This window comes from Artemia sp. Qi Xiang Cuo, chromosome 13, assembly GCF_049724085.1.
Source record: "Artemia sp. Qi Xiang Cuo chromosome 13, ASM4972408v1, whole genome shotgun sequence".
NCBI classification, from domain to species: domain Eukaryota; kingdom Metazoa; phylum Arthropoda; class Branchiopoda; order Anostraca; family Artemiidae; genus Artemia; species Artemia sp. Qi Xiang Cuo.
This window is the reverse complement of record NC_142806.1, coordinates 38414465-38428943: the sequence shown is the minus strand read 5'-3', so window position 1 is coordinate 38428943 and position 14479 is coordinate 38414465. Positions and strand designations below refer to the sequence as shown.

At 35.0% G+C, this 14479-nt stretch overlaps 1 protein-coding gene across 1 annotated transcript; it reads left to right on the top strand.

Annotated features, from left to right (window-relative positions):
• The first annotated feature begins 246 nt into the window (after window positions 1–246).
• Window positions 247–13962, top strand: LOC148945253 (mitochondrial carrier homolog 2-like). The gene is made up of 2 exons (XM_089099286.1): window positions 247–340; window positions 13659–13962. Exons 1-2 carry the CDS (start codon window positions 321–323, stop codon window positions 13858–13860), a joined length of 222 nt encoding a protein of 73 aa, XP_088955412.1. The 5' UTR covers window positions 247–320; the 3' UTR covers window positions 13861–13962.
• The last annotated feature ends 517 nt before the right edge of the window (window positions 13963–14479 follow it).

Sequence of the window (14479 nt, the reverse complement as noted above, 5' to 3'; positions counted from 1 at the left end):
AACCCCTGATATTATCATATGTTTAACTCGTCAGGTAGGCCTATGGCTGTACTTCAAGAAGCTGACCTGATAGAGCAAAATGAATGTGATAATCGGACTCAGAACATCAAAATTTAGTCTAAATCACTTGAGAAACCCTTGGCGATTTTTTGGTTGTTACACAGTGTATTATATATTTACTAATGAAATACCCAGTGTACATATATTTACTAATGAAAATTATAGCTTGATATTTTTGCCCACGAAGTAACATCATATGTTCTTATTTCTAGGTTCTAGTTACGTCATTCACATATCCTTTCCATGTTGTGTCAACAACGATGGCTGTTAACAACTCAAGGTAACAATTGGCTGTATTCTGTTGTAGTTTGAACATTGCAATGATTTATTTACTTCTCTTCTCAGTTTTCAGGATCTATTTTTTATTACTCAGGATTTAATAACTATTTTTCGCCGTTAAGGATTTCAGAAATGCTCTTTCTTGGGGGCGAAAACGTTTGATAATTACTTAGCTGTTCTGATTTAAGGGATTATTATTGACAATTTCTGTTGTTTGTAAGATAAAGTTTTAGTTCGATAAAATCATAGGAATAATACAAAAGGATAAGGCCATTTGCTACAATGTCTTACACGGTCTGTTTTTAGAAATTATCTCAACTCGATAAGCAGCATTTTAAGGGAGGCAGATTAACTGTTTTGGTCGACTGTAATAGTTCGTCATTGGCTTAGATATATCTTAGATATTATATAATTTCATACCTGTACTTCAAAGAAATTGGATTTCGGAAATATAGTAGCAGCAATTTTCGTCATTAATGCTAATTATCTATATTAAATGTTTTCCATCTTCCAATTTTTTGGGGTGACATTTTTCCAATTGTCTAGCTTATAATAATTCTTGAATGTATTTAGCCTGTACATGTCTTTTAATATTTGTTGCCAGATTGGTGTGTTTTTTGGGAGGGGGGAGTGTGAGTTCTATTTTGCATAGTATTCGTCCATTCTTTTGGGAATTTTCTGGATAATTAAATAACAAAATAATTTCTCCTAAAAAAAAAGAGCGGAGTGAAATTTAAAAACAGACAGATATTACCCTAAATATAATTGGAGCTGACAACCCTCCCCCCTCCTCCCACACTTTTTGCAAATATTTAACTTATGCTTTACTTAAGTATATGTCGTCTCTGTGCGTGTGTCGTCTCTGTGTTTGTGTCGTCTCTGTGTGTGTGTCGTCTCTTTGCGTGTGTCGTCTCTATGTGTTTGTCGTCTCTCTGTGTGTGCGTCGTCTCTGTGCGTGTCGTCTCTATATGTCTACCTGTTTGTATTTTTTTTTCAATTTTTTTTTTTTTTTGAAAAGAGAACGAATATGCACATTCAAATGCACTAACTTTAACAACCGGCTACATGTTTTACATTCTAGTAAGATTTTAGTAAAAGGTCAGTAAAAATCAGAGTAATGACATGGATGAAACCTTCCTTTCGTATTCAGGGTGGTAACTGTTTTTTTTCATTCTTTTGTAAAAAGTAGGTTACAGCCCGGGGTAAATAAAGTGAAGGTTTAGCTTTTAATCAAGACAAAGAAAAATGGTAACGTTTTTTTCAGTTTGTCTTGATTAAAAGTTTTACATGTTACTTACGTATTTTTATTTTATTTACAATACAAAGGCAACAAAAAAAATTATTTTAAAATTCACAACATCTTACTTAAGAACAAAACGCATCATCTTGTTGACCTATATCTGTCGACTTTGATAGATTTTTACAAGGCTTATCGGTTTTATGATGTTTTGACCTTATTTTGGCTAAAACTGAGGCTCTGTGGATTGCAGAAATCAGTGTTCTGCTTAGGTGTGATGTTCCTGGCTACTGTACACGGGTAAAAGGTAATTTAAAAAACCTCACTTATCTCTCTGCACGATGTGGATCAATGCAGTGACCCTAGAAAAATGATTTATAATGAAAATATTGTCGGTAAGATGGGTCTGAAATGCCAAAAATTTAAATTCTTGGTCATCATTTTCTGATAAATTGTCCGGGGATTGGGTTTCATTTTGAGTGAATATTGATCTTATGAAATGCCTACCGCTGCCTCATAAGAAACTTTCCCTATTTTACAGGACCCTCCCCCCCCCCACTCTGTCAGAAATCGAATGTGTTAGTTTTAATCTTAATAGTTTAGTGTTTCTGCTGATGACGACCGCTGTATATGTGGTCGTAGTATTCAGACTTTTGTATCTGTTTTCACTGTCTAATAAATGGACTTATCCCCATTGAACGTTTATTTGTTCGAGGAAAGAGTAGCAAACGAAGGTGGCCAAATGCACTTTTAAAAACCCCGATGAAGCTGTTAAAGAAAGCCTTGCATATCCTTTAAATTATGGGATCTCTCGTATCCTAATGGATCTTTTAGAAAAATATTGCGAGACACTAACAACTATGACTAAGGTTACACGAAAATGCGAGAAGTGGAGGATAATACAAATGAACATGCTGCTTCACTGGTACAACAACCTCGGTTGGAAGACAAGCGACAATGAGAATCAATATAAACAAGCCTGCCAAGGACTGGCGGCTTCGCCGCCGGTCTCCTGGTTCTACCTCTTTAAAAGATGAATAATTGTTTATTTGTATTTTTTTTTCCTTGAAAACGGCTGTATTTTTTTTTTTTTTTTTTTTTTTTTTTTTAATTGACACCCTGAGATTTTCAGGCCTGAAAAAAACGATCTGTATAGGTCAGGATCTTGAGAAAATTCGTTTAGAGCCTTAATTTTGGAAAAAAAATTCGTACGAGTGACTTCATTTATGAGCAAATTTCAAGGACATATATTAAATCATCCCCCCCCCCAGGAGTGGTTGTATCGTGTTCAGTAGCTATGATGCATGCATAATTATAACAGATGGCAAATGACTCTGGACAGCTAAAAAAAGGCATGGAACAAGAAACACCAAAAATCGTATTTAATTGCAAACGAAAATGTTCCACAGCGAAATTTGTGGCCATTAGACAAAAAAAATTACATGGAATAAAGGAACGTGTTAGTTTACTATTTGCGAGTCTGTGAAGAATAAACAGGAAAGAGGAATTGATTTTAGTATCTATGATATATGCAAAATTACACAAGATGACAAATAACTCCGAACAGCTAAAGAAAAGGGCAAGAGTAGAGGTCTAACTACCATATCTACCGGTCCTATAGGAAGACATTTCTACCGGTACTATAGGAAGACATTTCTACCGGTCCTATAGGAAGACATTTCTACCGGTCCTATAGGAAGACATTTCTACCGGTCCTATAGGAAGACATTTCTACCGGTCCTATAGGAAGACATTTTGAGAGTTTGAGAGTATACACATTTTGAGAGTATGGTCGTAATTATATAACTTAAGCAGACTGGTTTTTCTTTGTTATTGATAAGAATTTCATAAGAATGTACGTCGTGAGTTCACGTGCACAATTTTGTTTCTTAAAAAACTGGTATGGTATAAAGTAGTCCAACATCTTTTGGGAGTATGCATGAAATTATGTAACTCAATCAGACTGGTTTTCGAGCCAACATCGTTTTTTATTCGTCCTTGAAACTCTGTATAAAATGTTCATGCATTACAATTTAATTTTCATTATATTTTAACATATCATACATAGTACACTGAATTTTATTAACTTTGAAACAATGTATAGTTCAATTGTCAACGTGAGCATAGTTTAATGAATTTCTTAATTTATTTCCAGATAAAAAGCATTTTACCAGTAAATTCCAATTTCAGGGGGACTTAGCCCCCTCCCCCCGCCCGCAAAACAAACCTTAAAATATGATGAGTATACTCGCTATAAAACGCAAAGTTCGCTTTTTTTCCATTATGTAAATAAAATCCCTCCTCCCCCCTCCTTTGTTTACGATTGTAATTGTTTTGAAATAGTTCTTTTCGTTCAAAAATGTTCTTTTCCCATTGTGCTTTTAAAATGTGCTGTCTTTTTCCGGTCTAAATAAAATCATCCGTGTTTATAGTCCTGTTACCAAGAGGGGTGATTTCAAAACAACATTGGCATGCGTCTTATCGGGATTAAGAAAACAAAGGATGGAAATGTGCGATTCAAGACACGTTGACAAAGAGTTTGTTTTTTGGCCAAATTAGACGAGATAATCCATTTTCAATTGTATTTGATGAAAGCAAATGGATTTCAAAGATGATTAAGAGGCTTTTATAAAAATATATGGCGGGGAAGGGGGGGGCAATGTATCAATTCTAACACCTTCATTGTAAGGTGAAAAAACAAACTATTTCTTCGCATGAAAAGTAAGGGGGGGTGAGTTCTGTGTGCAGACACGTATACCCTTTGACAAGAAAACTAATGTGGTCATTCCGACATGCACCACTGAAGTTTAGTGTTTGGTTTACTTTTAATTATAGCATATTTATGGCTGACTATTTTTTAGATGTATATTTTAAATCATTGTATTGGATTTGATGCAGCGGGGGGGAGAGGGGGATTCTTTGTGCAGACTATTTTTTTCTTCTGTAAAAAAGGGAATCGTTTTTCCATACTAAATTTTGTCTTCTTTTTAAGGAAGAGGATTCCTAAAAAAAACATCAACTCAATAATTGTCTTAACACTTCATTAAAAAAAACCTGACTCTTTTTTCCTACAAATCTAGTCATCCATAAAAAATAGCGATCAGACTAGAAGCAGATTCCTTTTTTTTACAAATCTACTACTTGTAATAGCAATAAAGTAAAAATGCTCACATTTTCAAATTCAAACTTTAGTTGAGTGCCGTATGGTCCTGATAAAGCATGATGAGAGATAGATGTGACGGTGCTATCCATTTCTTGCATAGATGTGTTGGCAACTGCGATTTCACTGGCTTGGGGCGCTGGACCATTGGGGTTCACCATCATGTCAGCCACCATCCATTCTCTTTTCAGCTTTCGACCTGGCTGCATGGGGGTTGGCATGGGTGGGTCTTCGGCAGGCAGTGCCGGTCTGGAATGGATGTGAGTGGCTCCCAATGGGCCACATATCTCCACTTGTTTCATTGGAGTAACGCCATTAGTCTTAGCTCTCTTTTCAGAGGGAGAGTAATTGTAGAAGTCCTCTTCCTTAAAAAGAAGACAAAATTTAGTATGGAAAAACAATTCCCTTTTTTAAATAATAAAAAATTATTCTGCACAAATAATCTCCCTCTCCCCCCCCCCCGCTGCATCAAATTCAATACAATGATTTAAAATATAGATCTAAAAAATAGTCAGCCATAAATATTCTATAATTAAAAGCTAACCAAACACTAAACTTCAATGGTGCGTGTCGGAATGACCACATTAGTTTTCTTGTCAAAGGTTATACTACGTGTCTGCACAAAGAACTCACCCCCCCCCCTTACTTTTCATGCGAAGAAATAGTTTGTTTTTTCACCTTACAATGAAGGTGTTAGAATTGATACATTGCCCCCCCCTTCCTCGCCATATATTTTTATAAAAGCCTCTTAATCATCTGTGAATTCCATTTTTTTTCATCAAATACAATTCAAAATGGATTATCTCGTCTAGTTTGGCCAAAAAACAAACTCATTGTCAACGAGTCTTGAATCGCAAATTTCCATCCTTCGTTTTCTTAATCCCGATAAGACGCATGCCAATGTTGTTTTGAAATCACCCCTCTTGGTAACAGGATTATAAACACAGATGGTTTTATTTAGACCAGAAAAAGACAGCACATTTTAAAAGCACAATGGGAAAAGAACATTTTTGAACGAAAAGAACTATTTCAAAACAATTACAATCGTAAACAAAGGAGGGGGAGGAGGGATTTTATTTACATAATGGAAAAAGGCGAACTTTGCGTTTTCTCGCTAGTATACTCATCATATTTTAAGGTTTGTATTGATGGAAGGGGGAGGGGGGCTAAGTCCCCCCTGAAATTTGAATTTACTGGTAAAACGATTTTTATTTGGAAATAAATTAAGAAATTCAGTAAACTATACTCACGCTGACGAATGAACTATACATTGTTTCAAAGTTAATAAAATTCAGTGTACTATGTATGATATGTTAAATCATAATGAAAATTAAATTGTAATGTATGAATATTTTATACAGAATCTCAAGGACGAACAAAAAACGGATTTTGGCTCGAAAAACACTCTGGTTGAGTTACATAATTTCGTGCATACTCCCAAAACATGTTGGACTACTTTATACCATACCAGTTTTTTATGGAAAAAAATTGTGCACGTGTGCTATTCTGGGCCTTTATGTTCCTTCCTTTGCTATTCTGGGCCTTTATGTTCCTTCCTGTGCTATTCTGGGCCTTTACGTTCCTTCCTATGCTATTCTCAGGGTTTATGTTCCTTCCTATGCTATTCTGGTCCTTTACGTTCCTTCCTATACTATTCTAAGGGTTTATGTTCCTTCCTATGCTATTCTGGGCCTTTACGTTCCTTCCTATGCTATTCTGGGTCTTTACGTTCCTTCCTATGCTATTCTAAGGGTTTATGTTCCCTCCCGTGCTATTCTAAGGGTTTATGTTCCTTCCTATGCTATTCTGGGCCTTTATGTTCCTTCCTATGCTATTGATAAGAATTTCATAAGAATGTACGTCGTGAGTTCACGTGCACAATTTTTTTTCTTTAAAAACTGGTATGGTATAAAGTAGTCAAACATGTTTTGGGAGCATGCACGAAATTATGTAACTCAACCAGTGTTTTTCGAGCCAACATCAGTTTTTATTCGTCATTGAAATTCTGTATAAAATGTTCATACATTAGAGTTTAATTTTCATTATGTTTTAACATATCGTACATAGTACACTGAATTTTATTAACTTTGAAACAATGTATACTTCAATTGTCCATGTGAGTACAGCTTACTGAATTTCTTAATTTATTTCAAAAAAAAGCATTTTACCATTTAATTCACATTTCAAGGGGAGTTAGCCCCCCCCCTCCCCTCCAACAACCCAAACCTTAAAATATGATGAGTATACTCGCTAGAAAACGCAAAGTATTCTATTTTTTTCGATTATGTAAATAAAATCCCTCCTCCCCCCTCCTTTGTTTACAATTGTAATTGTTTTGAAATAGTTCTTTTCGTTCAAAAAATGTCATTTTCCCCTTCATGCTTTTAAAATGAGCTTTCTTTATCGGCTTAATATAACCATCTGTGTTTATTATCCATGTTACAAAAAGGATCAGTTTTAAAAGCAGACTTTACAGGCTTGTGTTATCGCATATATTAATAACACCTGTGTTCCTTTTATTCAAGACACGTTGACAAAGAGTTTTTTTTTGTCAAATTAAAACGAGATATTCTATTTTCAATGTATTTGATGAAAGCAAATGGGTTTAATAGATGATTAAGAGGCTTTTATAAGAATATAAGGCGGGGAAGGGGGCAATGTATCAAATCTAACACCTTCATTGTAAGGTGAAAAAAAAACTATATCTTCGAATGAAAAGTAAAGGGGGAGGGGGGACTCTTTGTGTAGACACGTATATCCTTTGACAAGAAAACTAATGTGGTCATTCCGACACGCACCACTGAAGTTTAGTGTTTGGTTAGCTTTTAATTATAGCATATTTATGGCTGACTATTTTTTAGATCTATATTTTAAATCATTGTATTGGATTTGATGCAGCGGGAGGGGGGAGAGGGGGATTCTTTGTGCAGACTAATTTTTTCTTCTGTAAAAAAGGGAATCGTTTTTTCCATACTAAATTTTGTCTTCTTTTTAAGGATGAGGATTGTACGAATCCTCATCCTTAAAAAGAAGACAAAATCAACGTGTCTTGAATAACACGAACACATGTGTTATTAATATATGCGATAACACAAGCCTGTAAAGTCTGCTTCTAAAACTGATCCTTTTTGTAACATGGATTATAAACACAGATGGTTCTATTTAAGCCGATAAAGAAAGCTCATTTTAGTATACTAAAATAGTATAGTAAAATAGTATACAGAGTATACTCATCATATTTTAAGGTTTGTATTTTTGGAGGGGAGGGGGGCTAAGTCCCCCTGAAATTTGAATTTACTGGTAAAATGCTTTTTTTTGAAATAAATTAAGAAATTCAGTAAGCTGTACTCACATTGACAATTGAAGGATCCATTGTTTCAAAGTTAATAATATTCAGTGTACTATGTAGGATATGTTAAATCATAATGAAAATTAAACTCTAATGTATGAACATTTTATACAGAATCTCAAGGACGAAAAAAAACGGATGTTGACTCGAAAAACACCCTGGTGGAGTTACATAATTTTGTGCATGCTCCCACAACATGTTGGACTACTTTATACCATACCAGTTTTTTAAGAAAAAAAATTGTGCACGTGAACTCACGACGTACATTCTTATGAAATTCTTATCAATAGCATAGGAAGGAACATAAAGGCCCAGAATAGCATAGGAAGGAACATAAACCCTTAGAATAGCACGGGAGGGAACATAAACCCTTATAATAGCATAGGAAGGAACGTAAAGACCCAGAATAGCATAGGAAGGAACGTAAAGGCCCAGAATAGCATAGGAAGGAACATAAACCCATAGAATAGTATAGGAAGGAACGTAAAGGACCAGAATAGCATAGGAAGGAACATAAACCCTGAGAATAGCATAGGAAGGAACGTAAAGTCCCAGAATAGCACAGGAAGGAACATAAAGGTCTAGAATGGAACATAGGACTCTACTGGCAAGGAACAAGAAACAGCAAAAATAACATTGAATTGAAAACGAAAACGTGACTCAAAACTAAAGAATAACACGAAAATTATGCTATTACGTAATTTAAATAATAATTTTAAGAATTATAATGGAATAAGGAACGTGTTATGTTAGCTTCTGTGAAGGACAAATAGGAAGGAAGAATCGAATTCACATCGTAATTTCTTACTTCAACTGAAATCGCTGATTTGCCACTCTATAACTTAAAACAAAACAATAAAACGAGGATTATGCCAATGCGTTTGGCAATTTAGATATTTCTGGGGACAAAGGCATTGGGAAATGCCTGGTTGTTACTGAATTATATAACAACGCAATTAAAGCAAAAATATGAATACTAGAAAAAAGCTGGGAAAGAATGTTTTTATATATATGACGTCATTAAAAATTTTACACGATTTTAATTTAGTCCGAACAGCTAAGGAAAAGGGCATGTGAAAATGTCTGAGGTAATTCGACAACATGCGAAATTAGATTTCAAGCACCACAACGTATCCCAAATTAAAATAACAGACAAACAAATCTGCGGTTAGAATATGGGTGATCACGTTGCGGATGATCACATTGAATCGTAAACGAAATCTGCGATTAGAAGAGAATCAACAGTAAAAATCACAACGAGTCCCAAGAGTAAATGAATCCTATAAAACGGAGGATTTTTGATGCGTCACCAGGAAGGACTTAAAACTAAAGAATAACGCGATAATTGTGCTATTACATAATTAGAGAAACAAATGTGCACAAGCCTTCTGCGTGCCGGGGCCCGGCGCTGAAGCCGCCAGCCTCCCGCTAATAATATATTAAGTAACACAGGAACGAACTTCGGTCGGTAAAAAGAAAGACAGTTTTTTTTAAGAACTTAGCTTTCACTGCCTTTTATCCGGCAATTCCTTTTGTATATTTATACCGATAGATTATTATATTGTTGGCAATCCAATTAAATCGTAATTTGCTTTTTAAAATGTCTAGTACAGACATTCGTCTTCATAAAAATTTGTTATAACTATTTGTGACTTCATATGAAAACGTTAGAAAAATTAGACTATGGAAAAAGCATTCCTATGACAACTTCGACCATTGCAAGATTTGAAACCGTGACCTGCATATTAGAAGTCCGACTTGTTTCACACTCTGCTAAGCACGCTTTTACATGATAGTAAAGTGAACAGAATGATAAGAAACGCATATAAATGTAGCGTCATTCAGTGAAAATTTTTTTTTTTCAAAATCAAGACTCTAAACGAATTTTTCCAAAGTCGTGATCTATCTAGATTGTTTTTTCACACCGTCAAATAAAAATTGTCGAAGATACAATTGTTCTAAAGAAATGGCCTCATTTAATGTGTGACTTTTCTTGCATACAAATTTATGTAATATTAACCAGCTCGAAATGTTTAAGAATAGTAGTGATGTGAATGCTCTTCATCCTTGTAAAGTCTGGAACCAACTATCTATCTTGAGCTTGACAGTTTGTTTTCGCGGTTAGGTCTCTAATTTCAATCAGCAGACGATTTATGAAAAATATTAGGGGTGCTGGGAGGGAGAAACGAATATCCCCAGAGTCGTGACCTATCTAGATCTGTTTTTTTTTTTTTTTTAAAATGAAAATGTTAGCGCGGTAATGTTCAGAAAAAAAATAATGCCGTTTTTTTTAAATAGTATGTTCATACACAATTATTACCATTTTAATGATATAAGATTCTTGGAAGTATAGATAATTTTTGATACTTTAATGTTATAATCACTAAAAGACGAAAAAGGATAAAGATCCTCCAGAGCCATTGCTGGCGCATAGGGTATAGAGCCGACGTTTCAGTTGCTGGGGCTTTTTCCAGGGACAAGTAGCAAGATTGTCGCCCAACGTTGCTGCGGCGGGGATCGAACACTTTACCCCGTATTGCCAAGCCAAGCATCAATCCACTCTGTTACAACAGGGTAATTATAAAAGGAGAAATATCTAAAATATAATTTGTCAGTAAAGAGCAAATGACGCTGTGGCATTTAGAAGGTTTAGGGGGCAGTAGGCCTACTCGTATTTTGCCTACTAATCGCTTCTAGTTTTATTTGCTTGTTATTTTAATTTGTGTTCATTTTAGAATTCATTTATTCACCTGTATACTGGTTAAAGAATAAAAATATTTGTCTTTATTTACAAGAAATGGGATATATTTGTAATCAAAACGTGGACTGGATATGGAGAGAGAAAGGATTTATTTGTATACGTATATATTGCCTTCCTATGTATTACGTAGGCTATCTGTTACCTATATGTTCGATATGAAGGTTCATTTTCATTTCTCCTTGTTTTTGTTTTCATTTAGTCATTTATAGTAATTTCTGCTCATATTATGTTTGAATTATTATATTATAGCTTTGATTCTCTTCGTCATAAGCTTTAATATGGCTCTTTTGTTTCCTTTGACGAACTTATTTTGGGAAACGTTTTTTGAATTGATTTTCGTTTGTTTTTTATTGATATCATGCTACTATTGGTTAGTATTAGGAATATCTGTATTCTTTTTTCAGATTCTCCGCTTAGAAATTAAGGATTGCAATTTAAGATTTAGACAAAATTTCAATATTCTGTCAGAATTTTCGATCAGCATCATTTTGGGGCTATAAAGTTTTAACTAATATTTTACTATAGAAATTTGGGTGGATGGTGAGGGGGATTATTATTCACATGAATTAAATATCACTGTAATTTTTGTCTCTTATAGGGCTGAAGCAATTTTGACCCCCATCCTGCATACCCCCTAAAATATACATCTATTTTAATACATCATCTTATATAAAATGATTTTCTATATCATATTCCGTCGCAATGGTTTGTTTGTTTAAATAGATTCTTGACAAGGTTATTCATTTAAGAGTTGTGTTTTGTTCTTATAAAAATTTTGACATTACGAATCACATCATCCAGATTTGTTTCCTTGTTTTCAATTGAAAACAAGGAAAAACTTGGTCCTGGAATTTCAATTGAGGTATCTACGTGCCTAAATTTTAAAGCAGGTTAGGCCAAAACAAAAATCAGATTTTACGTACTAAGAATCGATTTAACCACATTTCCTTCCAAAATTTATCGTCTTCTTTAAGGGCACTAATGTCCAGTCTACTTACCCCCAAGGTTTCATTCTGATCGTTCTAGACAATGTATGGCCCATTTCGGGATTTTATAAGTAATAAAAACTCACTTTTTTAAATCACTTTTTTCTCTTAGGTTCATTTGTTATATTCCCAGTTAGCTAATAGTTGAAAGGACACAAATAAGTTCGGGTGATTTTGGGTTTCTTGAGAAAAAAAAAAGAAAAAAACGTTTCCCTAACCTTTTTCTTCATTGGGGTCCTCTTGTCTCTGACTTTCCTACCCTGTAACTCACAGCCAATCTCAGAAACAAAAACTTGTTGCCCAGTTTCAGATGTTATTCAACCAATCTTCAAAATATTTTTGTTTACATTGAGTTCAGTGTGAACCTGTTTACATGCCCTTTACGTTACAAGCCTATCAGAGACGAAGCAAAATTAGGACCCATTTTTGAGTCTCGCTAACCGATATAGCCAATACCAAGTTCTTCTGGAGATATTACAAATGCCCTTCTTTGACGGTCTTGGTGAATATGCTGCCGTTTGATTTACCTTTCTACTTTTCCATGAATAGATCCAAATCTCTACTGGTGGCTTGTGCTAATAATTCCAAAACTTTAGGTGAATAAGAGTCGTACATCGGTTGATCCTGACATTCCATTCCTCTAAATACAAAAGGTGAAGTCGCCTTGGGTCTTCCCTCCCAACTCTCCAAAACTTTTAGGTCCATTCTCACTAGTCTTTCCTGAGGTGTAGCGGTACACCATTTTGATAACCTGAATACATGATCTCTCTCTCGATTCACCGCATATTTTCTCTCCCATGTAAAATCTTGAGGTACACTTGGCCCTCCGGTACCCTTTGAAAGTTCGAATCGATCCCCCAAGCTCTTCCCAAGATATTCCATAAACGTTTTTTGATATTCTGGTCACCCTTGGTTACTTTCGATCCTAGTTCCGTGGGGTCATTGTGCAAAAAGAAAGAAAAAACAGATTATAAGCCAAAATCTCTAAACCCTTTCCCTTTGCCCCCTCCCTCGAGTGAATATCTATCTCCTAACTAAACTTCCCCCCACACACATAGACTCCTTAAAAGTCTCAACTTGATCATCCAAGCCGTTCCCAGATATTTCAAATGCACATGTCTGATCACCTGGCAACACATGATGCCTTTTGATATATGTCGATAAAGAGCTGTAAATATATTATAGGTTCCATAGGGGTATATAGAGCAAAAATGTTTGTGGGGATCGGAGAAAAATCCCCCCTAAAAAAATTGACCTTAAATACCCCCTTCCCCTAAACTTTCTGATGGTTATAACTTGACACCCCAAGCTATTCTCAAGATTTAGCATATAGGTTATTTTGATAAGCCAGTACTATATATCTTTTTGCACTCCCCTCTTCAACACTCCCTGAAAGTTTCAATTTTATATTCTAAGTCGTTCTCGAGATATTCCAGATGGGTCATTTTGATAATCCGGCAACACATAGTGTCTTTTGATTTACCTGGCTACTTAGCTGTGCATATATTATAAGTTCAGTCAGAGCTTAGAACGCAAAAACATTTTGTGAATTAATGACAAAACTAAAAGCACTAAATTATCATTTCGTGCTTTTAAGCATATGCGTGTGTTCTTTTACCCACCGTCCAATAGGTAATATTATCGCTTTATGTCTGTTCTTAAGTTACGGCTGGGAGCCAGTTAATTTCAGCCCAATTACTAGCGCTGAAACTTCAGATTTTGTAACTGACTATTGAGTCCTGGAGACTTACATATTGTTGTTAGTGTATGTCCTACTTGTCAATGTTAGTGTCCTTGTAGTTCTAAAGTCTTCTCTTACTTTTTAGGATTGTGGCTGGTTTGCCCCCTTTTGCTCCTTTGTACGGAAACTGGTATGAGTGCTGGCGCGACCTCAGGCAAAAAAATCAGTTGAAGCGGGGAGCAAATGTGTTTTTCAGAGCTTTTCCTGGGCCAAAGATTGTCATTGGTGGTATTGCTTATCCTATGGGACCGACAGTAACAGAGCTACCAGATCATAAGATGCTTTAAGAAGATGGTTTAACAGAAACACACTCTGGGAAGTCTAGACTTTGTGGAATTGTAATTTTTATTCGAGAATTTTGAAATAATATGTCATTAATATGGATTTTAAAGGTTCTTTTTCCATTAGTTTTGATTCTATTCAGATTGTCTTCTATAAGATTAATCACGAAATTATTCTTAATGCCATGACAGCGCTAACAATTCTGATGTGAAAAATAAGGTGAAAGGATCTCAAATATTATATCTTATAGTCACTGAGCATGAGCACAATAAATAAAGCAAGATCATTTCTTTTTGACCGTCAGGGTCAACACAGTAACGAAGATATGGGGGTGTTAATGCTGCATCGTCTTAGCTGTACTAATTGCTCTTTACTCCGTGTAAGATTTACGTTTAGTTTGGAATAATGAAGTGAAATCGTAAAATAACATGAACTAGAAATATGCTGCCTGGGAAAGGTGAAGTGTTGCAGCAACCTTTGTTTGATTTCGTTAACAAAAGCGTTTCGGGAGTAATTTTGGTTTTGTTTTTGACGTAATACTTTAAATTAGGTTTTTTTTTCCGAGACCACACTGACTTTCTGTGACGAATAAATAAAGTCCATTTATTAAACAGTGAAAACAGA